At 44.0% G+C, this 26,303-nt stretch overlaps 1 protein-coding gene across 1 annotated transcript in view; it reads left to right on the top strand.

Annotated features, from left to right (window-relative positions):
* Window positions 1–26,303, top strand: part of LOC146785455 (calcium-activated potassium channel subunit alpha-1-like) — a 1,319,298-nt gene that overhangs the window by 555,805 nt on the left and 737,190 nt on the right. Inside the window, exon 18 of the mRNA XM_085633050.1 lies at window positions 24,094–24,127. Coding sequence (XP_085489176.1) covers window positions 24,094–24,127 — 34 coding nt within the window. The remainder of the gene's footprint in view (window positions 1–24,093; window positions 24,128–26,303) is intronic.

The raw sequence follows: 26,303 nt of genomic DNA on the forward strand, positions 1-26,303 counted from the left end.
GCTGCAGTCGGAGAAAGGAGACGTCAGGTGCAGAGGACGTCGTGTTGGTCTTCAGGTACTTTTTTTGTTTAATATTATTTTTGTGCACCCACCCACCCCTCCCCATAGATGCCAGCTGCCACTGCTCCCAATAATCCCAAATTTGTTGTAAGGTGTCTAAGTAAATCTCAGCTTGAAAACTGAATTCCTCCTGTTCATCAACAGCTCCAAAAGTCCACAGTTTCAGGCCTGGCTCCTTGGAATAAACCTAGACGGCTTCACATCTCTCATTGGCAATTCAAAATCATCTGGATTTACCCCTAGCAAATACCACTCACTTCTAGAAAAATCTAGACAGCCCTAAACCAGTTCTACTTCCTTAAGAAAGTGAAACCTTGTCTTCCAGCGGCTGGTTTCAGAACACCAGTACCAACTCTGGTCCTCTTCCACTTCGCTGGAAGCAACTCACTGCTCAGTAGCCTCCCAGACACCAAGTTGTCATTCCTAAAATGCATTGTACTCGCTGGACACGTCTCATCAAGGCCCTGAAGTCATTTAAACACATCACTCCAACACTTAAAGAGGGGAAACAGAGTTTATAACAAATGTGCTACAACGCATTCCATTACAATGTGGTCATTACAACAACCGTGTTGTTGCAACGCAAACCATTACAAAGCAAGTTGTTACAATGACTTTCTGTAGGAGGCAGAAGGTGTTGGATTCACAATCCAACACCTTCCCTGCTGTTGCACAAACTGGAGTAGGAACAGTAAATTATACTATTCCTAAATCCAGCGCGCCCCCTACAGCAAGTCGTTGTAAAGACTTGCGATGTAATGGTTCGCGTTGTAAGAACGCGGTCGCTGTAACAACCGTGTTGTAATGGAATGTGTTGTAAAGTGATAGATTCCTTAAAGAGCTGCATTGGCTTTCTCTCCATGCTTGTATTATCTTCCAGACCAGCTGCGTCACCTATGGGCAGTGGTGTAAAGAAACTTGAGGGGCCCCCCTGCAAGGTACATGGAGGGCACCCCCTCCGGACTCAATCAGGAGCTCTCAGGCCAGGGTACTCTGCTGAAGGGCCCGCCTGAAACTCGGAGCCCCTGCACCGCGTGGGCCTATGTTATGCCATTGCCTATGGGTTCATCTGAAACGATAACCTGACGTACCGCAGCAAGAAAGCAAACACTAGAGGACGGCAGCACCACACCAACATCAAGGACATTGCAGACAGGCGATCACAAGTTCAAGAAAACATTAAAGAGGCCTCCTCCATCCATGGACACAGGATCTGTGAGAACATCCACATCTCCATCAGAACTGAGCCTACCATCCTGCAGTTCAGAAAGAAGCTGAAGATAGATCACTTCAAGCAGCATCACCTCCCATACACTGGCTGTAGCCTGCCTCACTACTGGGCTCTCGCCTGTTGTTCAGCGCTCTGTTGCTTTCCAGCTAGACAACTATGACTACATGCATACATTCATAAAGGACTGCATTCTATTTTGGTGCTTAGCTGCACCACAAAAGCCAAAGGGATACTGGGGCATAAATCATGGACTCTTTGGATGTCCCATAATTGTACTTTAATGCTTTGTTTACAGTTGTGGACCCATGAACAGCTGCTGACCATGTGCCCATAGTAAAAAAGTAATTTTAGCACAACCCGCAATGACTCAAAACAGCTCCAACACAGATGGAGCAGTGAGGGCTTCAGAACAGCATATTTTGGTGTCATCATTTCAGCCCCGCTCAATAAAGAACGAGTGTGGTGAAGTGCAAGGCCAAACACAAGCCAAGTGCAACAACTGTATGCTTATAATGCCCGCCACCTGAACGAGCAGTGGTTCTTTCTACCTTTAGGCTTGGCAAGCTGAATTTCTAAAATAAGAGAACAGCAAAGTCAATAAACTGAAATTGGTTCTTTGCTCAAGCAGGAGGGGGATAAATGTGTGCCAGATGTAAGAAACTCATTGAAAAAACGAAACTCTAACAGCAAGATGGTAAATTTCTTATCTTATTATGATTGTGAGAAAGTCATGCTGTTTTATATATTTACATTGAAGACTAAAATCAGATTGGTAGTTAAAAGAACCCGCGTTCTTCTTCAGTCCTCTGCTCACATCCTTTTTTAACGAATATGAGGAACCAGCGAGCCATCATCATACCTGAGAATTGTTCACCACATCCATCTCTGGATGCAACAAACTTTCTTTTCTTTGCCTAGCTGAATCCAAATCTGAAGTATTTCTAGTGGGCGGCTCTGATCTTTCTTCACTCCAGTCCCTAGTGTCCTCTCAATAGCCACTCTCCTAGGACAATCTATGGTTCCCTTTGATGTTGATTGGTGCTGAAGATAGCACTCTCTCACCTTCACCTCCTACGCGGGGTCCTGCCAATGATATTGCTTCTCTCTGGATCACACCAATCCTTTCAGTAATAATGCTATCCAGTCTGTATACTGTCCAGTGTACAGACTGGACAGCAACATTTGTTCCAGTATATTCTAAGCCTATAGCGGATCAGTCATATCCCCTCAGCGTTAAACTATTTGCACTATATGCCATATGCTCAGAGGGTAAAATGGATGCACCCAAGCTTGATCAGCAATTTTCTAAATACTAATGTCCCAGAGCCCCCTGGTAAAGCTACAGCTTGCATATCTCCATTCCAGCCACCCAATACATACTTACTCCAGCCTCGAGATAGACATGATTTGGGTGGATACCTCCACTTCTCACTGTGTGCATTTCTGCCGGTTGGGGCTTCTACCTGGTGAGGAAGGGTTGATTTGTCAGGAATCAACTCAATATCTAGGAATCGTTTTGTATTTACAGAAAAGAAAATACTGGAATGTATCAAAGCTTCTGCTGTCAGAGTTCTATGTGCTCTGATAAAGTTTGACTCTGTCTTGGGCAGCTTGAGGGATCTGCATTGGTTGCCGATGCTCAAGAAAGTAATTTTAGCAAATGGTATATGTACGATACCTTGTATCTTCAACCTTAATCAGTAGATTTCTGGCCAAAATATGTAGAAAGTAGTGCCCCAGATTAAATCTTTATCTTGCTTCCCATCTTCTATTCCCTGCCCCTCTCATACAAGTGAGCTGGTTAGTACAAAAGATTCTTCCTCTGACAAGGTGCTCTACATGGATTTGCTTCCACTAAAATACCTGATATTATGGGCCATATTTATGTAAATGTGACGCAGCGCAGCAAGTCACTTTGTTGTGCTGTGTGACAGGGAAAGGGCAGGAATACACCATATTTATCACAATATGTCGCATTCCTGACTTATGCCATCTCTGGCACACAATGTGCTGCCTAGTGCCAACACAGGCACTCTTGCACCATGGTGCAAGGGTGCCTGCATTGTAAGCAAGATTGTTTTTGTGGAGGAAGGGACACCTTCCTGCATAAAAACAATCCAGAGAGGCATTTTCATCTTTCTTTGTGTGCTGCAGAATGCAGCACACATAGAAGGAGGCAAAATGAAGAAACTAAAGATATTTCTCATCGTTACGCCTCCCTCGGGAAGGCATAGCATTTCGGCTCATTCCCAGGCTTACCAGTAGTAGTAAATCTGGGAATGCGTCAAAATCCATGAGTGTTGCATGGAAACACCCTTGCATTGCGTTACTCTGGGTTTATCAAGCCATGAAGGGCCACGCAAGGGGGACTTGCATGGCTTGATAAATCACATTTTAGGCGTTGCGCCACTGTTGCACCATGTTGCGGGGGTACAAAAGCGAGCAACCTCTTGATAAATATGCCCCTTTGACTTTCCCAAAAAGTCTGTACATCTTTCTATTTTACCTTATTGACATAGGTTCCCTGGCAGAACTCTACGTAGGAAGACTCTTTCTTCACCGCCAACAGACCCTCCAGTTAGGGTGCATGTACATGCTACTAATTTGAATACAATAGGAATATAATATTTGAATGTAGTTGGAGAATGGAGACTTCAGTGTTTGTTTTGACTTTGAACTGTGACTCCCTCATCCTGACATACTTACATGGACGAACATGTAATTTGAAACGATTTATGACCTTTCCCAAAGGCTATGTGTGATACTCTTATTGCCTTCAGACTTAATCCCAGACCTCACGATCATACCCCGTCTTGCGCACCCACCTCTATTAGGCCTGGGTGGTGATCTCCGCTCCATTCGCTGAGTTTGCAGCGTTTTTCGCACTCCGCAGAGCTTGTGGAGTTTTGAAAAACTCCGCTCCATGTAGTGGTGTGTAGTTTTTTCCCCGCTTGCCAATGGTAGGCTGGCAAGCACGAGTGAGGAAAACCCATTGCAAGACCGCTTCCCAGCAAGATTTCTCAATGCGGGCAGTCACGGATGGTCACTAGGGCTCATGTTGAGGAACCTCCTGTTTGCATTGAGGAAGCTGCCGCTCCGTTAGAACTTCTACTTGAGCAGCAGAAAGAAGCAGTGCCCTCTTGCCCTGCGCGTAATACCATCCGTGCAGATTTTGCAGCCCGGAACAAACACCCGGCGCTAGAAAAGCGCGAGGTAACGTGCTCTGCTGCTCGCGGAACTCTGCATAGCTTGGCCGAGCTATTGTTTTCCCCCGGGAACCTGAGGTGAACTGAAAATAATTCTTGATCATGCCCGCTGACCATCACTAGTGACCACCCTTGTCTGGTCAGTTCAGCGAGCGCCTGCCTGAACGGGATGTGGGAGCAGGAGAAACAACAATTAAAAGCAGTTGCTGACCTGCGGGCCCAGAATAGAAAAGACCCTAGATCCATTAATGGATGGACTTGGAGCTTGTGTTTCTGATTTTAAAGACTGCTGCGCCAGATATATATCACCTAGAGAACCCTGCTTAATTTGCTTGTTGCAAAGTAACATCAGTAACATCTAAGCTGACCAGGCCTGGGCCATCACCTAGCAACAACACTGATACCTCCCCTCGACCCAGCAACTTATTATTCATCTTGCCTGGAGCAGCACTAGCAGTGGACAGCAAGCGTGGTGATGGCTGCTTTATTTACTACCACTCGCTGCCTGCAGTGCCTCATCACACTGCTATAAGCTAGTTTGCATGGTCTAATGAATTTTGATGCAGACACCAGCACTATAACGAGTTAGTCTAACACCTACAGGTGGTGTTTGGCAGGGCTGTCCTTCCCTTCCTAATTGGACACCAGATTAACCTTAACCAGTATTTAGTATACATCTTACAGAACACAACTTCTGTGTCTTCCTCACTTCTTGGTGGACCGCATGGGCTCTTGAGTATCAGGTAATTTTGGATGCTTCTCTTTTGATTGGCTTGAGCCATTTCTGTATCTAGGAGAACCTGATAATTTATTAAGTGCCCGTTAGTTTGTGCTTTCCTGTGGGTCATGCATTTGCCATTTGGTTTGTGCCTCATCACTTCTAGGTGGAACCTACATACTCTTGGGAAGCTGTGCCTGGTATATGTTGTATCACACAGGTTCCAGCTGTACTTCATAGATCTTTGAGTATCTGGTGATTTTGAACACTGTTTTTTTCTGGTGGGCTATGCATTCACTACTTTAAAGTCAACCCCACAGACTTTTTAAGTAATTGGTAGGATTGGAAGTTTCATCTTCCTATGGGTTGGACCTTCACCTATTCCAAGTGGATCATACATTTAGAAATACTGGGCCACATTTATGTAAGGATTGCATTGCCCTAGGGTCATGCAAGGTAACACAGGGGCAACAAAAGCTTTAGATGAGATTTACTATGCCACACAGAGCCACCTGGCATGGCTCTACGTGGCACAGTAAATCCGGGGTAACACAACGCAGTGCAAGTTGCTGTCTTGTCTTACTCTGCCCTGTAAAGGAGTTCAGTGGTTGGAACGTCAGTGTTCCCACGCATCCATCCATGGATTTTGGCACATTCCCAGGTTTATTTCCAGTGGTAAACCTGGAAATGTATCAAAAAGGTGCGTTATCCCAGGGAAGGCACAATGAGGAGAAATAACTTTATTTCTCCTCATTTTTTCTCTTTATTTTTTTGGGTGTGCTACTTTCAGCTGTTTTACTGCATTGCATTGCCTCACATCTTTGTAAATTTGTCCCTCTAACTTCACATGGGTAGGACTCTCTTTGTTCACAGTTGACTAACAGACTGATGGTTCTGGAACCTTTATTTTTTTTGGGTTGTGTTCTTGCTACTGCTAGGTAGACCCAATAGACTCTTAAGTGCCTGATGTGTTTTGGAAGCTTGGCCTCTGTATGGCTGTTACATTACCACTGTAGGTGCACATCATAGTACCTAATGTTTGTGTGGTTTGTGTGATGCCAATACGAGGTGGATCCATGGTGTAGACTTTTAAGAGCTGATGGATTTGACAACAGGTCTTCCTGTGGGTTACTGTGGTACTTTGCAATTTGGGACCGCGTAGGAGACAGGGCCCTACCCCTGTCTATTCCGGTATTAGCGAACCGCGAATGGTCAATGCGGTATGTACAAGTGCTTTGTGTAACGTTTTAGCTATAAACGCACTTCATATACGATATTATACATTGACTTTGTGGGTTCCATCTTAAAGTGGTGGCCATCTTATGGTTGCCCTCACATAGGCTACACATTACAAGCAAGTACGGGCCTTTAGAACACATGTACTTTCTGTTTGACTTCTCTGTGACCTGTGCAGCTTGGCTCCGCTGCCCCAGGTCAGTCCGGTCTCACGAGCTCCCCGTCCTACGGCCAACTGTGATTAGCATCAGGCTTTGACACACCATAAAGCCTTTTCATCCTACACAAGCCTCCAGCTAATCTCTTTCACACCTGACTCTTCCTGCTTTATGGCTTGTTTTCCAAACAGGAGATGCCCGTGTTTATTGGGGCCTATTGATATCTGATGTGGGATCTGAGCCTCGCTGTGGAAATAATTGTGGGCTGGCTTAACTGGAATGTGGGACGGTCATTACGACTCTGCCTTTTCGTTTGAAACGTATACGTGTATATGGCCATATCATAAAACAAGGCATGTGTGCCTGAAGCATGATATTTTGTATTTAAGGAGAAGCCCGTTTCTGTAACTTTAAGCAGTCTCCTGAGAACATACATGCCGTTGTACTTTTCGGATACCTGTAATTGGTCTGCAGCCAATAAACTGATCTTTGACTTCACCCAGAAGACTCTGTGTTTCTGTAGGTCTGAAACAGGAAGAACCCGAAGTCATAGGGTGTGTTCCCCTGCACCGCTGGGCTTAAAATTCCCAGTACTTCAGTTGGCGCCCAACGTCGCATTACCACGACCAACATCATCAGTGATTTTCTTGTGCGCACTGCATTTCATAATTGCAACTTTTAATGGTAGGGTCAGCGACTCAAGGAGATCATTCACCAACTTGCCATTCTGAATCTTAGCTCCTTGCGAAGTCAGGAACCCACGTTCTTTCCACAATCTCCCAAAACTATGAGCCACGCCAAAGGCGTACTGGCTATCAGTATATATGTTCACTTTCATTCCTTCAGACAACACGCATGCTCTTGTAGGGGCAATTAATTCTGCTGCTTGGGCCGAATTATGTGGCACACGCGCAGTTTCCACAATCGTGTGCAAAGTCGTGATAGCATATGCAGCAGTCGTATCACCATTTGGAAGCTTGAAACACGAACCATCCACCCATAAGGTACCATCACACTCAGTCAGGGGAGTATCTTTAAGATCTACTCTCCCTTTCGTCTCTTCTTCTGTTCTGAACAGACAATCATGTTGCTCAATCTCATCTAGGTCTGCTGGGATTGGTAACAATGTAGCTGGATTCAACGTGTTGCATCTCTTTATGTGTATATGATTTGCTAACAGTGTCAACTCATATCCAGACAAACGCGCACTAGTTAAGTGTTGTGTCTTGGTCCTGTTTAACAATGTGTCCACAGCATGTGGAACCATAACAATCAATGTATTATCCATTACTAGTCCAGCAGACTGTCGAATAGACATAGCTGCTGCGGCTGTAGCTCTCAGACAACTTGGCAATGCCCTCGCTACCGGGTCCAAGGTTGACGAAAAATATGCGCATGGACGCGGGCTGTCGCCAAAAGGCTGTGTTAACACTGATAATGCGCAACCATCTTTCTCATGAACATACAATGTAAAAGGCTTGCTGTAGTCAGGGGTACCCAACACAGGAGCTGAACATAATGCATTTCGCAATTCCCAAAAACTTTTCTGACACTCTTCAGACCATGGAATAGGATTCGGTGTGTCTTTGCATGTTAATGCTAACAAAGGTTTTGCCAGCAAGGAAAAATTGGGAATCCAATGCCTACAGTATGAAGTAATGCCCAAGAAAGCACGCACTTCTCTCTGTGTACTTGGCACACTTAATTGTGCAATGGCTTGAATTCTCTCTGGGGTCAGTTTCCTTCCCTCCTTTTATAAGAGATGACCTAAATAGGTCACTTCTTGTCGACAATATTGCATTTTTGAGAGAGACACTTTGTGATGAAAGGCAGACAAATGACGCAACAAAGACGTCAGTATCCGCGGCGATTAGTAAATTGTCAACATACTGGATGAGGATAGCGCCACTGGGTAAAACAAGTGCATCAAGCTGCGCTTTTAAAGCTTGACTGTATATTGATGGACTTTCACAGTAGCCCTGTGGAGCGCGTTTAAAGCGGAAGCTGCGACCTCCTAAACTGAAACCAAAAATGTCTCTGCTCTCCTCTGCAATTGGGATGCTAAAGAAAGTATTCTTCAGATTGATCACTGAGAACCATGCAGCGGAGGCTGGAATCATGGTTAACAAGGCAGTTATATCAGGGACAACTGGAAACTGTGGTACAACAATCTTATTAACCTCTCTAAGATCAATCACAAATCTGTAAACAGGTGGCTGTGAAGGGTCCGTTCGTTTTAAGACAGGTAAAACAGGACTATTGCAAATGTTGCCTCTTGTCTCTTCAATTACATCCTTTTTAACAAAATCGCTGACAATTTCTAACAACGCTTTCTGACCTTCATTGGAGATCTTGTACTGGGGATTACGTGGCAATCTAACATTGGCTTTTAAAGTGACCACGTATGGGGGTATTTCCAAGAGACCCACATCATTGGGACCAGTAGCCCAAAGGACATCTGGAAGGGATGATAATTCAGGTGGCATTGCATTCTTAGACAAATACATTGGGGAAATCACTTTCTTACCTAATGTAAGTTGTACTCCTGAGGGAGAACAATATAGCGTTGCATGCAATCTTTTTAGCAAATCCAATCCTAGCAGATTTTCACCACGTCCTGTCGTTAGGATGAGGGGTGCTTTTAGCTCACAAGGTCCAACAGAGAGTGGCATGGGACTAGAAATCGGGTTCCTAACTGGGGCGCCAGAAAAACCTACTGAAACATTCATTTCGCCAGACAAAGGTGCGCCAGGGAGTTTTGAATGCATGATTGAACTCTTTGCAGCACCAGTGTCTAGCAGAAAGGGCTCTGTTACATTTGCTGTAGTTACTTTAACATAAGGTCCGCTCTGATCCACTGGTACTGAAACAACTCCCTCTCTCTGTCTACGGCTGTCCTAGTAATCATTACCTTCCACATTGTCGTCCTCTGCATAATAATCATTATTGTAGTACTGAGCTGTATTACCAGTCGCGTTGGCTTGCTGATCAAAGCTATTTATGGTATTTTGAGGCGGAAGAGGACGCGCGTTCTGGGGAACATTTCCACGCCCTCTGCCTCTAGGAGCTTGCTGACCACCTCTACCTCTTGCGCCATACGCATTACTGTTACGCTGCATTAATTTAGGGCAACTATATTTAAAATGACCTTCCTCTTTGCAATATGAACATTCGTTGGGACCTACAGGGATTCGTGGTTGATAATACCCATTCATTTGCTGATTATTCTGGAACTGTTGGGGTTGCTGATAGATACCTTGGGTTTGCCTATAATTATTCTGTCCTCCACGTGGCGGATAAACCTGCTGCAAGAGGACCTTTGTTTTCAGTTCTTTCGTTTTCTTATCTGTTCTATCCTTCTCGTCTTTATCTCTATTTTCATAATACTGTGCAGTAGCCAGTATTTGCGCTGAAGAGGAAACAGCCCAGGAACTTTTGGAATCTTTTAATTTCTTACACAACTCGGGAAGTAGATTCTGTACAAATGTATCCACAAATAACCGTTGGCCACCTTCAGTGCTCATGTCTTGACCACTGTGGTCGATAAACGTTTCTTCAAACCTTGTAAAGAAATCAGACACTGTCTCATCTTTCTTCTGCTTACATGCGGATAGTTTATCCCAATTTACGCGCATCGCGGGCATTATAGTTTTCATATAGGTAATAATTCTACCAGGGAGGTCTGCTACTAAAGGGTCAGGCTTTGCGCCACCAACTTGTCTAGCATCTGCAGCAACGATATTAGCCCATGTACCCCCTAGCTCTGCCGCATGATCCGTATTATGAATGGATCCCCACAAAGGCTGTGGAACAACATTCCCAAATAACATGTCTATGTCAGCCAGATTCATGACACATGATTCTGCAGTTTGTGATAACTCCTTATAATATCCTGTAGGGTTTTTACGGGGGTCAGGCAATGTCTGCTTAAGTGCTATTACTTCAGATCGTTTCCAAGGGACATGCACCCAAACACGCTGAAAATGAGCTGGCATAGCAGCAATACCATTAGCGGCATCAGCCGCAACAGCTTCCTTCCATACCGGAGGGACTTCTCTCATAGGGTATTGTCGCGCTTTTCCCTTTTTCCCCACAGGGAATTCCTGTTCGAACAATGATTGCTGACAATCACCATTCCTGAAGGACAGTAAAGTCGCAACTGCTTTATCTACATTGGGACCCACGATTGTACCTGTTTCAAAATCAAACCGCACTCGACACAATTCCTGCGGGTTGGGATTTGAACCATTATCCTCCAATTCCTCACAGAGGAATTCACACATTTTATCAAAGACATACCTCTGTTTTGGAGCATCCCATTGGTGAAAAACGTTAACAACTGATTCCACATTATAGAGTGAAGGGAAACCAATCCACCTACGCGCCAGATGATCTAACACCTCTTTCTCGTCGGGACCAGGCAGCTGACTACGCAATTGCTTACGTTGTAAACCAGGAGTCGCACTGGATGATAACTACATTAGCTAGTCGTTGTCGTGCTGAAGGAGAAGTTGAGGTGAAAACGGGGGGATAGACAGAGGGAAGAAAAACGGATTCAGATACAGGTACCTGGGTAGTGTAAGAAAGAGCGCCAGGGGAGGCAGCCGATGTACTAGGCAAAGTCGCAGGAAGCGCGGGGGCAACAGGTAACAAAACTGGCGGCCCTTGAGAGGGCTGCACTGCAGGGATAGGAGCCAGCTGAGGAGGAGCTGGCGGCTGTGGGAAGACTTGCGGTATATTTACTGGAGGCTGCACATTTACAAGCTGTGGAGGTGCTGTGGCATTTTGCGCATATGGGGGTGGCGAACTTAGCAAATGGGACATTAGGGAATCTTTCTCTTTCTCTTCTGTCTCATTTTGCACAAGGGGTGACAAAACACGGTAACATTTATCAATCCCTAGTTTGCGCTGTCTATGTAGCTGTTCATTCATTTGTTCCTCCTCATTATCTTTAAATTGCACAGCTGCTTGCATCACTGACATACCTCTTTCTCTCTTATTCCTTTTCGCTAGCTTAATTTCCTTCTGTTTGGCTTCCTTTCGCCATAGGCGGAAAGAATCAAACATCGCCGGCCGGGCTTTCTTTTTAAACAATTTAACTTCCAAATTATCTAAAATACGGGTATCGAAACTACCATTTTGGGGCCATTTTAAAACACTGTCCTTTCTGGTGTATCGGATCCATACTTCATTATATGCAATGGGGCCCACGCCATGTTTTACATAAAGCTCATAGGTTGGAGCTCCAATTGGAGGAACCGGACATGAATTCTCTAACTGGAAATCCCTTCTACAACTCAAACAAAACCAATTACCAAATACACTAGAACCAGGCATCTTCGCTCACTAGTCTAGTTTCAAACTTCAAAGGATTATCGATTACGATAGTCTCGTGAATACACGAGTCCTCTGGCTTTGGCGCTTGCAAGCTCCAAATCGAAATGATCCAAAAGGATACCAAAAATCCCGAAGGATACCAAACAAACTGGGAGACGCTCCACTTATACTTAACTGAATATCGATGATCGATGGCCTTACCAGAAGACTCTCTCGATTGTTTCGCTCTACCAAAATCGTCAAGGGTCCAAAACCGCTGAAATCGTCCCGAGTTGGGCGCCAACTGAAGTACTGGGAATTTTAAGCCCAGCGGTGCAGGGGAACACACCCTATGACTTCGGGTTCTTCCTGTTTCAGACCTACAGAAACACAGAGTCTTCTGGGTGAAGTCAAAGATCAGTTTATTGGCTGCAGACCAATTACAGGTATCCGAGAAGTACAACGGCATGTATGTTCTCAGGAGACTGCTTAAAGTTACAGAAACGGGCTTCTCCTTAAATACAAAATATCCTGCTTCAGGCATACATTCCTTGTTTTACGATATGGTCATTCACATGTATAGATTTCAAACGAAAAGGCAGAGTCATGATGACCATCCCACATTCCAGTTGAGCCAGCCCATAATTATTTACCCAGCAAGGCTCAGATCCCACATCAGATATCAACAGGCCCCAATAAACACAAGCATCTCCTGTTTGGAAAACAAGCCATAAAGCAGGAAGAGTCAGGTGTGAAAGAGATTAGCTGGAGGCTTGTGTGGGATGAAAAGGCTTTATGGTGTGTCAAACCCTGATGCTAATCACAGGTGGCCGTAGGACGGGGATCTCGTGAGACCGGACTGACCTGGGGCAGCGGAGCCAAGCTGCACAGGTCACAGAGAAGTCAAACAGAAAGTACATGTGTTCTAAAGGCCCGTACTTGCTTGTAATGTGTAGCCTATGTGAGGGCAACCATAAGATGGCCACCACTCTAAGATGGAACCCACGAAGTTAATGTACAATATTGTATATGAAGTGCATTTATAGCTAAAACGTTACACAAAGCACTTGTACATACCGCATTGACCATTCGCGGTTCGCTAATACCGGAATAGACAGGGGTAGGGCCCTGTCTCCTACGCGGTCCCAAATTGCAAAGTACGACATTACACCTTCACAGCATTTAGGTGGTCCTTATATACTCTTAATAACCTTGTGCTATGGAAGCTCATTCTTCCTTTGCTGATATATATAGACCTCCAATTGCTTCTAGGTACATGGTTGACAATAAACTCTTAAGTTCTTGGTAGATTGGAAAGCTGTTTATTCCTGTGGGTTACACCTTCAAAGCATCTAGGTGGTCCTTTTTCACTCTTATTAGCCTTCCAGGTTTTGAGCTCCGTCTTATGATGGGTTACACCTCAGCTGTTTTTAAGTAGTCCCCCATAGACTTTTACAAACGTGGATGACAATCAAAATCTTATACCTGGTGGTAAGAAAGCTGGATCTTCCAGTGAACTGCCTCCTTACAGCATGCAGATGAACCTTTTAGAATATTTATTACCTTGTGCATTTGAAACTCCCACTTCCTGTAGGATACATATTTGCCACTTCTAAGCAGATTCTGTAGACTCTTTACTATTGGGATCCATGTTCTCTAATTATCTTGTGGTGATTTTGTAATCCGAATCTTCACATGGGCTGCACCTCTGAGATTTCAAGGTGGAACCTATTAAAAACTAAGTACCTAGGGGTCATTGGAATCTGCATCTTCCTGAGGGATTTGCTTTTGCAGCCACCAGGTTGACCCCATAAACCCCTAATTACCTAGAGGTTACAAGCTTTGTGCTTTGGCGTCATTGTTGATTCTGGTTGTACCCCATAAACTTTAATTATCAGATGGTTTGGGAGCTTAGTCTTCCGCTGGTTTCACCCTTGCTATTGATACATGGATCCCCTAGATTCTTTAAGTTACTAATTGGACCCATAGAGTCCTAAGATACCTTGTGGTTTAGAATCATGCAGCCTCTTATTGATTGTGCCAAAGTCTTCCAGGGGACGAAGGTTGTGCTTTCACAGCTTCAAGATGGAGATTGCAGGCTCCTTCCTTCACTGTGGTTTGGATTGTTCTTCACCCTCCTTTCCCAGTGAGTAGCATTTCCAAGCCTCCCTGTGAAGAACCTCAACATCAGAACCAACAGGGGTTCTGACAGCCACTCAGAACCACCTAGGATGCCCAACTAAAAAGACAAGCTCTGCATTACTTCTCAACGTCCGCATAAGCTCACCCATTTCCCAGAAAGATATTTATCTCATGATCCCACTTATCACTAATCTAACTGCCCTCTTCCAACACAAAAATGTAATTTTACTCTGTATGAGTGCTCCTTTTCCCCTAACAACCATGACTTTATTGGGACATTGAGTACCAGTGGGTTTGTTGCCATCAGCACTGTTTATTTACATTGCTAGAGGGCAGCAGACGTGCTGCACACATGTATTTTAAAATATATGTTTTACTGTTATCATAACAGGGTCTCTATTGCTCCCTTCTCACAACACTTTTAATAACAATAGAACTCCAAGCAGTTAACCAGGGATGCAGATTACTTATATGGGTACCTTGGATGGAAAGAGCTTTTGAGATCTTAATACAAGGTTGTGTTTGGGGACATCTCAGAAGTGTCATAAATACAACAATATACAGAATTCCTATCCCTGCACAGACAGTGGTTTGAGCAGGGATTATAATTTACTGGCCTAATCATAATTAGGGGCTAAATCAAACCAGCCCTCGCTTTTAAGGTCGTTAAAAGATTTTTCAGAGGTGCTGCTGGTTATTATCTGATACATACCCTGGTTATGGGGCCCACTGTGTGGAGCTGACCAGGTGTGTACCTAATTGGAAACATTATTTGGCTCCTTAGCTCAAGCTATCTTTGTAATTGCCTTTAAAACCCAGTCAGTTATCATTGATGGTTTTGGCACAATATGTTTCTAAATGCATGGTTTGGTTCAACGTTTTACATATATTATTTGGAGAAGAACCTCTTATGCCTCCTTTAAAGTCCAGTGTGCTTTAAATGCATTTAGGCCTTAAAAGTCTAACACTTTTTTGAGGTAAAACATCCACTCCTTATAAAGATTTTTGTAAACAGCATTCAATTTTGTCTTATGATACTGACACAGTGTGCTTTAAAATGCAAAATGAATTTTCTCTAGCTATACCAAAAATTCCTTTGGCAAGAACGTTCGAGGAAACAATATGAAGCTGTCTTTAGGTTACATCCAGTTTTCTCCAGTACTTGAGGCCCAACGTACTTCTAGAAGTACAGCTTGCAACTAATTACTGTAGAAATTCACTGTGGGAGAATCCCAAGCACCACCTAAAGAGTTTTCTTTGAACACAATACAGTTTTCAACAGTTATTAGTTGAATGTGCTTTCAAATTTGGGGCCAGATTTTCTAAATTCTCCTGCAATACAGCGCAGCAGCCCAAAATGCTGTTCTGCGTTTCGTGAGAAGGCGAGAGCAGAAGAGCATATATCTACAGAGATATGCCTCTCTCCTCCCCTCTCCCTAGCACCGGTGCAGAGTTTTGCTGCTGAATGGCACACACACACCTTTGCACCATAGTGCAAGGGTGTGTGCGTGAGGCTGCCATAGGCTTTGTACTGTAAGGGTTGCATTGCAGTACAAAAAACTATTCCTAGACAACTTTTAAAACCTTTCCTACTTTGTATGTGTGCTGTACAGTGCAACATACATGCAGAAAGAAAACATTTCTCCTTTTATCACCTGCTTTCATGTGGCGTTCATTTTCTATACAAAACCCTGAGGCATATATACAAGGAAATGTTGGCGCACGGACTGCGCCAAATTTGGCAGCGCTGCGCTCCGACATTTCCAAAATGCAGGGATGTGCCATATTTACAATAATACAGTGCACCCCTGTGTTTTCCCTAGCACTGGAGCTAAAATTAGCTGCCTAGTGCCAATGCAAGCAGCCTTGTTCCATAGCGGAAGGGTTTCTGCGTTGCAGGGAATGATGGTTTCTGTGCAGGAAGGTGCCCCTTCCTGCACATAAATAATCCACAGTGGTGATGTGTTACTTCTATATGTGCTGCAGAATGACACCTTCCTGCACATAAACAATCATTCATGCCATTTTGCTCTTTCTATGTGTGCTGCAGAATGCAGCCCACATAGAAAAAGCAAATACAAGAAGAAATAAACGTATTTCTCCTTGTATTGCCCTTCTAACGCCTGCTCTTGCATGACGTTAGTTTTTTCCACTGCTTCAGATTTGGACACCCTTGTAAATCTGACGCAGCATCAAAAAGCAATGAGTGTTGCATTGGAACACCCACAGCATCACTCACTGCAGGCCATTTTCATGGAGATCAATGCTTGAAAGGGTACCATATTTACAAAGCAGCGTTAAGCAACAAAAAGTGGCTTAACACCACTTTGCAAATTTGGATTAGGGCATTGCGCCACAGGAACGTCATTAAAAGTGACGTTCCTGTGGCACAATGCCCTTGCAAATCTGCTCCCCTGTCTCATATTTTTGGTACATATGAGTTTTGCATCAACAAATATGGGTGGTTGCATGGGAACACCAATGTACCACCCAATTAACTCCCCCTTGATGCTAAGAAATACAAAGCAGCACTGTGTGCTGCTTAACAACTTTACAGTACAAGAGAAGTTTTGCGCTGGAAAGTAAATAACAAAAAACAATTGTGCAGGTGTGTGTCACTTTTGCGCAAAATGTTAGTAATCAGACTTTTACTGTTGGTACACCCACTGGAATGATGCTACAGAGGAGGATTAAGTTGTGCAACAAGTTGACTAAATTATACTGCAAGAAAAGACACATTATGCAGTTTGTGACAGTTTTACTGCACTATTTTATCTTTTTACATACTAACACTGTCTGGGTAAAGGATCCATCACATTAGCAACAGTTTAACAATCAAATACAGCAGCAAGCTATTGAAAAGTGACCAGTCAGCTTTTGCGAAGGGCCTCCCACTGTCCAGCAACACTTGTCACCGGCCGAGTTTCAAGTAATGTTTACGTTTTTTGAGCTCGCAGCAATTTTTGGGGGTAAAATCTGCAAATTAGTCAATAGATGATGCGTTAAGTAGTAAATGCACCAAATCTATAATTATGCGGAAATTTACTTGGCGACAGAATCACACAATTCGAATGGCCCTGGCCATTGGCTACTCTCTTCTCTGTTTCCATTCTATAAAAATGTAGGGCCTTAATTAGACTTCAGCGGACGGGTTACTCTGTCACAAATGTTATAGATAATACAAGTGTCATTGGATATAATGTCATGGAGTGACCCATCCGTCGAACGTTAAGTCAGGCCCTTAGACTCCTTTTGCCTTGAAATTTTATACTTGGGCACCCTTTGATACTGGCACTCCAACTACAGCCACAGGGGATATTAATGGAACTTTTTAGTATGAAGTGCTAAGCAACCATATCTGGGGATATTCAGTGGACTCATAAATTCACTGCAGTGGGTAGTGTTTGAAACTAAGGTCACAGGTTTGAACCCTGACTGGCCCACTCAGCCTTTCATCCTTCTCAGGGTGCCAAGAGACCTATCAGGAGAGTGCTATAAATAGGTATATAATGCTTGAGTTTTTATATTGGATGATACAGCTGCATTGCAGTGGTGCTGGAACAATTTTAGAGTGGGTGTGCTGTCATTAATGTTCTGAGGTCATAGAGACTGTGAAAATTCCAAGCATCATATAAAAAACAAACTGTGTAGCAAAGGTGTGAGGCCCATTCAGCTGGAGAGTAGAAAGGGTGTGTGGTATGTAGTTGGTGGTGAATTTATAGAGTAATAGCATGCTGTCATTTACAGATAGCACTTTTCTGTTGAACTTGCGACTAAATTTGCATAGATATGCATTTTTACTTGTAAAACTATATAGCACAGAAAAAAGAATGTGTTTCAGTGAATATTTTTCATTTGCACATCACTAGGTAAAGCGACTTGATTTGAGCATAAATAAATCTTTGTTTCCATCACATTTCAGAATTTCAAAAAGGTGCTTGCTTTCCGCTTTCAAATTACTGATATAATTTGAATGTGTGGATAGTTAATTTCTCGATGTTTAACCCCTTCGATGCGCATGACGGAGCGGTTCCGTCATGCGCATCGGTTGCGCTGTGCGTATGACGGAACCACTCCGTCATGGCCCCGCCCGCGCAATAGAACCTTCAGCACAGCGCGGTAATCCGCGCCGCGCTGAAGGGGTTCAATGATGTTGTGTTAAAAAAATGACATACTTCAGTCCTAACTTTTGTTTCCTGTACCCCAGCAAGACTGTCACTCAGATCTTTTTTTTACAAAATCCTCTCACTTTGCACTCAAAGAAATAAAAGTAAATACCAGTGTCCGAATAAGCAGCAATTTGTCAAAAGATATAGTGAGCCTGATATTTGACTGTTCTCTTTGTGCAGCGAATGTGACAGTATAAACACAAAAATGAAAGCATCTTTCATTCTCATTCACTTCATCTTCTGGACTCTAGCATGATTGTTTCTGGGGGTGCTGCAGCACCCCTAATTCTAGAACCTATGCTGCATTTATATTATCATTGGTGTGAAATCCCATTTTAAAAGACTGAAAGGGTAGGTAGCCCTGCGATGTGTAATGATGACAAAACATGTATTTTACACTTCTTCGTAGCAAAATATTATTTTGACACTAGGTGGCAGTCATACACTATCAGATACCTTACTGAAAAAGCGAAAGCGATACTGGTATGAGACATTTGTATACACGTTCAGCATAAGTAGAACCATTGTCGAGGAGGAAATTTTAGCGACGGCAAATTATAATAGGAAATACATTATGGACTAAACTTCTGTTATTTAAATTCTAGCTCCAAAACCTGAATTACAAAAGAATAGATGCTGTGGGACCTAGGTTAGAAGATCAAACTGTATCAATTGTTTGCATGGATTTCCTTTTATAAGTGCTAAACCTTTGTACAAAACACTAACTTCAAACAGGACATTTAAAAAACAAGCATTTGCAATGCAATAGGTCTCGCATTTACGCGAGTTTGAGCTATTAACATTGCAAATAACAATGCTTTTTTGTTTTTGTTTTTAAAACATAAATAAAAGACAGTGTCATTTATAATGCCAATAGCTTAAACTTGCGTAATTGCGAGGCCTACTGCATTGCAAATGCTTGTGTTCTACATGATATGAATTAAAAGAAACAAGAAACAACTCTGATATTTACTCCTCAAATCTACTTATGTTCATGTGACCTCTTTTGTTCATACTAATGCATGTATGCCCAGGATTTGAATGTAAACTAGTGAGAGCAGTCTAGAAATAGTTAATTTTGAAAAACTCATGCGAAACATTATTTTACATGTAAAAAAGACTTCCCGCCCTAGAAAAGGGGTAGTGGTGCCTAGTATACTACGCATCCTGAACAAGGAAATAAATAAACTAGTCCGTGAGCAATATCTAGATAGAGTTATGGAACGAGAAAAAGAAATTTCTAGACTAAAAAGAAAGAGATGCAGACTAAAGGCGAAAATAAAAAAGGAGAAGGAAGATACAGTTTGGATCAACTTGAGGGAATCAGTTGTTCATGGTAGGATTAGAGAATTTTGGGCAATAATTGGGAAGGGATGTGGTACTAGAATAAGCCCTTGCCCCATCCCCATAGCTGAAGAGGTATGGATCACTTATATTCGGGACCTCTATGCAGGGAATGGTATTACAGGTGAAGATATTGTCCTAGATGCAACGCCCGAAGGACTCATTAATTATCCCACAGAGGAAGCAATTGAGATGGCTATAAAAAATATGCGTGCCTCTGGGGCAATGGGTCCTGACGAACTCCCTGTGACACTCCTGAAGCAGGATCCTTTAAGGTGGAGTAAAATCCTGTATCCATTGTTTAAAGCCTGTTTCTTGTCTAAAACGGTACCTGCCTCCTGGAGGGGAAGTATCTTGGTCCCTATTTTTAAGAAGGGAACCAGGGGTAGCCCCAGCAATTATCGTTTGATAGCCCTCCTCGACTCTATCGGAAAGGTCTTTGCGAAATGTCTTTTAAATTTCCTCTCCGACTGGGTCGAGGAGAATAATATCTTGCCTCTTGAACAAACTGGCTTCCGTAGGGGGCATGGTACTTTAGATAACCTCACCGCTCTCCATGTGGTTACTGATAAATACGTGCAGGTGAGAGGGGGGGTGGTGTATACGGCTTTTATTGATTTCTCCACAGCGTTCGATAAAGTAGATCGTAGAACGCTGTGGAGAAAATTGGCAGCTCTTGGTGTTCCAGCTTATCTATTGGAGCTTGTTCGGACTCTCCATACAGAGACTTGGTGTAGTGTCTTGCAAGGGGGCGAAAGGGGGCTCTCCCATCAAATTTCGTCCTTGAATGGCCTTAAACAAGGCTGTTTATTGGCTCCCCTTTTGTTCTCCTTATATACTGTAGACCTACCCGCCGCCTTGTCTGCCAGTGAGGGTATTGCTCCGGTGATGGGGGGGACCCCAATATCCTGCTTGATGTATGCCGATGACGTCCTTATTCTAGACTTGACTCCTAAAGGACTTACAAATCGGCTACATGCCCTTCATGTTTTTGCTGCTGCCCATTGCATGAAGATTAATATATCTAAAAGTAAAGTTATGTGCATAGCCGGTAAGAAGAAGTGCCGATCTGTAAATTTTGGATGGTATATCGGCGGCCAAAAACTGGAGGTTGTTAACTCCTATACCTTCCTGGGGAAAATTATCACGGCTAACTTGAGTGAGAGGCCCCATATTGAGCATAGTTCACGCAAAGCCCTCGCCCATGGCAAAGGTTTAAACTCCCTCTATCAGGCTACGGGGAAAAGGCACTTTTCGTGTTTACTGGAGGTGTACAGGTCTAAAATCCCCGCAACGATACTGTATGGTATAGAACTTATAGAGGTGAAATATTGGGACTTTTGCCATAAGATTGAGGGGAAACTCTTAAGATCCCTATCTTCTCTGAATACTGCGTGCTCTTTGGCCGCTTGTAGGCTCGATTTCGGTCTCAGGAGCAGTTGGGTACAGGGACTATGTGCCCTAGTAAAATGGGTGGCCTGCCTGGCTAGAGCTGAACTAGGGACGATGAGAGCTCTCCTCAGAAGTGAATTACTGGGTAATTTCAAAGAGTTTTCACAACTTGTAAGGAATTTTAGAAAAGCCGTAACCCTTCTAAAATTAGATGAAAACACCTTGTTTTTGTATTCTCCCTTACAGTTAAAACTCGTATTAAAACAGGCCTCGTGGGAACTATGTTTTCAGTCTGATAAGAAGTTAATCTGTGAAAAAAGGGATGTAGACCTTCTCCTTAATTCTTATGTGATGAAGTTGGCCCAACCCTATGTCACATGGAACTTGCCGCATGGTATTCGTAGATTCTGGTTTCTTTTACGTTACGACCTAGTACCTTTAAATCTACTTTTATCCAAATGGTACGGTTCTTCTCCTATGTGCAATTTATGTAAACTGAGTACCCAGGATTGTATGCATGTTTTATTGACCTGCCCTGCGCTCCGTATATTGCGTCTCAGATGGTTAAAACCTATTTGTATCCGTCTGGGCATTTCCACTTTGAACGGCTTTCTCCAAGCACTTTATTGGCCTCCTAATGAAATGTTCTGTTTCTATATTTTTAACTTTTTTAAAGGTTTTTTAGCTATTTATTAACATGCCTCTGGAGATGTTTGACATTGCTTCCTGCTGTAGATCTGTCATTGTATGTTATTTTTGTACTTAAATATGTTTCTCAAATGTCATAATCTTGATATGTACTTGTCTTCTGCTTTTATCATTGTAAACTTCTATGTGGCCCTCTTTTGAGAGCCAAAACATAATAAAAAATAAATTGAATTGATTAAAGTGAGAGCATCCCAGCCCCTGAAACCTCCTCTGGTGGATACCAGTGCGAGCAGACTCCACCCCCTGGACACTGGTGGTAGTAGCCTCCACCCAGGACACTGGTGAGCCCCCTGCACACTAGTACCAAAAGCCTCCATGCGGAACAGACACCAGTGGGAGCAGCCTTCAGCTGCATAGCCGACGGAGCGTGTTAGGGACAGTTGACCCCTGTGAACAGCGGGCGCCCCTTCCTTCATGGTGCACGAGTTGGCGGGCATGTCCGTGCCTGACCTGGGGCAGAGCGTCAGCGAGCATCCCCCACCCTCAAGGGCAGTGCGCACGTTCTTAATTTGGAGCGGCGCCTGCAGGCGGGGCTCACCAGCACCTATTTCTCACTCATCAGACTGTGATCCCGAGCATGGGAGCAAAGCACTAAAGAGAGAAAGACAAGAAGCAGTGGCAAAGACAACAGTGACACAAAATAGCCTGAACGAGAGTGGTGAAGGGACACAGAGCGATTGACTGGTGGTGGATTAAAGAGGGACAGGGTGAAATTAAGACCACACAGCCTTTGTATTCAGGCAGTACTTGGTGCTGACTTCCAAAACTGGGGCCCGGCACGTATTCTTTTACAAATTAAGCACTGCGCGGGTCCTAAACTGAACGGCGAGGCGTCATCCAAAAGCAGCAGTTTATGCGACGAATATGTGAAGGGCTCTCTCCACCTGCCTCTCGATGGGAGCCACCAGTACCTCAAGGGGTCAACGCTCTGATGTCAGAGGGTGCGGGTGTCACTTCCACTACCCAAGCCTTTTGCCTCTCCGTTTACTGCACATGGGAGCTCTGAGTGAGTGCCCATTTATACGTCATTATATTGGGGGATCTATTTTTGGCTGCCTTCTCGAGCGCAAGGAGTTAGAGAGCTAAACCACAACATGCACATTAAACAGCTGCTTCGTGGCGCTTTGCCATGCCAAGCAAAATACTCCTCCTTGGTGCAGCGCGTTGTATGATAATGCCTAGTGTGTTATTAACCGCGTTCGAAGCGTTTCAGATGTTCGGCCAACGACATAAAATGTGAATTATGTAGAATTATAGTCGTGCAGGTGATCCGGGGTTAGAAATCGATCGTGTCCAGAAAAGGGCGCTGCAGCCCGGTCGCTGAGGTGGCGTATCTGTGGGTCTACACGGGTTTCAGCCCCTGCGGTGTGGCACCAGGGTTTAAATAAATGGATTATTTGGAACCACGGAAATTTAAACATGCTGCTTGCAATTCCAGCAGGTATAATGATTGTTTTCAGAAACTCGACAGAAATGTCATTTTTTTTAATTTTATTTTTTACAAACGTTAAAATTGGATGTTTGCCATGTATCCAAGCACTCCGGGTTTAGAAGGCAAGTGAAGTGAGTCACGGGCTTGTCCAGGATCAGACGGCTGGTTATGTGGAAACCCGGGTTAGCCCGCTGGTTTCACGAATACAACCGTTTGAAGCATAGACTGGATTTAGAGCCGAAACATGGCATTTGGGTGAACATTTGCAATAGACATGGAATACATCTAACATTATTAAACAGACACTGGGGGTGTTGCGTGTATATTTTCAAATCACAAAAAAATACACAAAGCTGCATCGCGAGTGGTGCGCGAGAGCGCGCGCACGAGAGCTTGTGTGAGTGAGCAGGCCATCTGTTTTGCATTATGGCGCACGAGTCTGGGCACGATAATGCAAAACAGATGTCGGCCGTGCGGGTAACAGACACCAATAGGCCGTGGGTGGGGCAAATGCAGGACATGCGCTCGCATTTGCCCAACTGCGTGCTGTCTTTGTTAGAGATGCCCACTAGCCTGCAACGATAACAAAACCACACGCACGAGCGTGTGGTCAGCTTTCTGAAGCCCCTTCAAGAAGTCTCTTGCTGCGCGAGCAGTGCTGCACACTGCAACGCTCCACGCAAAGCCACTTTGCTTGGTTCTGAGTTGCTTCCGAAATCTGGAGCAACGCAGCGCAAATCGCTGTGTTGTGTTACTCTGCCCCGGTAAGGTGTTCCATGGGCATTGGCCATGCAACTCCCATGGATTTTGTTGCATCCCCAGAATCTTACACCTTCCCTGGGGAGGCGTAACAAGGAGAAATATTCGGCAGTGCACATAAAAGAGGAATATGCCTCCCAGGATTGTTTTTTGTGCAGTACGGTGTCACTTCATGCACAGAAACAATCCTGCAAGCAGCGCAGACACCCTTTCACCATGGAGAAGGGGTGCCTGTGTTGGCGCCAGGCATCCCATTGTGCGCATGAGAACGGACACAAAGGTTCCGTATTCCATTAAATACAGCTCATTCCTGCCATTTCCCTGTCACGCAGAGCAGCATCGCAAGATGACTTGCTGTGCTGCACAGCATCACAAAGCGTATAAATGTGCCCCTTCTTTTCCCAAAAATGTGTATTACATGAAAATCAGATTTACAAGTGTAAATTGATGCTTTTTTGGCCAGTCTCAAGTGGCCCTAGTTGAAGGAAACATTTGGGGACCTTTTACCCTGAGCTAGTGGATAGGCAGAGGTGCTATAACTCATTTATTTTGTCTTTTTAGGTGTTCACTTCATCGCCAATCAAGAGCCTAGGTCAGTTTTTAGGTCATGCCTGCAACAGTTCATATGCTGCAATCCTGTAGTAACTTTTACTTACTTTCGCATGCTTTTTGAATTATCCCCAAAGCATCTGAAATGTGACTAAAATGAGAAAAATTAGGGAATATTCATATACAGTGAATATAAATAGAAAGGACTGTACCCTCTTTGCACGTTTAGCACTTATAGGGAGTTGGCTCCTAAAGTGGTACTTCTTGTGCTCAAAAATGCAGAAAGGCCCTATACGGAAAAGGAAAGACCCTATTATAAGAGGACTCAAGTGGGCTGAGGACTGGGAAGACCATATTTCATTATATGCTGACGACATATTGTTGTATGTGGCTTCCCCTGCTGCTTTCCTGAATAGAGCGATGGACATCTTTATCGTATTCAGGAGATATTCTGGCTATAGAATAAACTGATCCAAATCAGTTATTTATGTTCTCAACGGTAAATTTTCCTCCTTACCCAAAGGGTTCACTATCGCTGATACAGGAACAGGATTCAAATATCTGGGAATATATGTTTCTAAGGATCTGGCTTTTATTCCCACTCCAAAAGCTTCAAAGTGATGTCATACACTGGAAGTCTCTTCTTCTGTCCTTGTTGGGGCGTGCAGCATTATTTAAAATGATGTCCCTACCACGTTTTGAATATCCATTCAGAAACGTACATGTGGGTGGTATGACGGTGGAATTGGGCTCACGGATATTAAAAGGTACTACTGGGCGGTGCACCTGGCTGCAATTAATCAATGCATGTGTAGACCACAAGGGGACCCCGACTATCAAATGGACAGGTGGCTGCTTCGGGGGATAGCTTCACGGGGGCTCTATACGCTAGCCCCACCAAGCTGAAACTGTCAGGCCCCACCTTACACGTGGTTCAGGTTTGGCGAGCAGCGACGAGAAGTCTGGGCTGGGAGGGTAGAATTACGCACGCCACCCCACTTTGGGACTCGGAATGACTGGGTAATTTGAGACACACCAAAGGCTTTGACCGCTGGGACCTAATCGGGATCTCCGGGGTCAGAAATCTATTGAGGACAGAAGGAAGTGTCACTTTCGCCCAACTGCAAACTGAATACAACCTTTCAAATACTGAGTACTTTAGGTAACTTCAGATCAGACATGCACAACAAGCTGTTATAAAGAAGGGTGAGACGCTCCCAGAGTCCTCCCCGCTAGGAGACAGGGTTCTGGACGGACAGATGTCTGAAAAGTCCATTTCACTGACTTATAAGAAACTAATTAATAATGTGCCTGACCCTCTCCTCATTCTCCAAGCCAGATGGGAATACGATGTAGCAGTATTGGAGGATGAGGAATGGATAGAAGCACTATCCTCCCGCAAAGAGACTGCTATCTCCTCTAGGCTTAGACTTGTACAATTGAAAGTACTTCACAGAAAGTACCTTGCAGGTCCGTCGCTGGTGAAGATGGGATATAGATCTGTGGCAGAATGAATGAGAGGATGTGGACAGGAAGGAACGTTCATACATATAATTTGGGAATGTAGGGATATGCAGAAGTATTGGTCCGCAGTGATGAAATGTATGGAGCAAGTCATGGGCCGTAAAATTGATTATAGTATAAAGCTGTGTCTCCTAAATATATGGGGCCCTACTGATCTAAACAGCAAGGAAAGAATATGGGTGGCACTTGGTATGATAATTGCTAAACGAAGCATTGCTAGATTGTGGGGAGCGCCGGACACACCAACATTTACTGCGCAGGGTAAAGACATGGATTGGTGTATGTTAACAGAGCAGACAGTGTACGAATCTAGAGGGTAACAAGTAGTTGAAGATTTGGGGCAATTGGAATAGGTCTAG

This window comes from Triturus cristatus, chromosome 11, assembly GCF_964204655.1.
Source record: "Triturus cristatus chromosome 11, aTriCri1.1, whole genome shotgun sequence".
Taxonomy (NCBI): domain Eukaryota; kingdom Metazoa; phylum Chordata; class Amphibia; order Caudata; family Salamandridae; genus Triturus; species Triturus cristatus.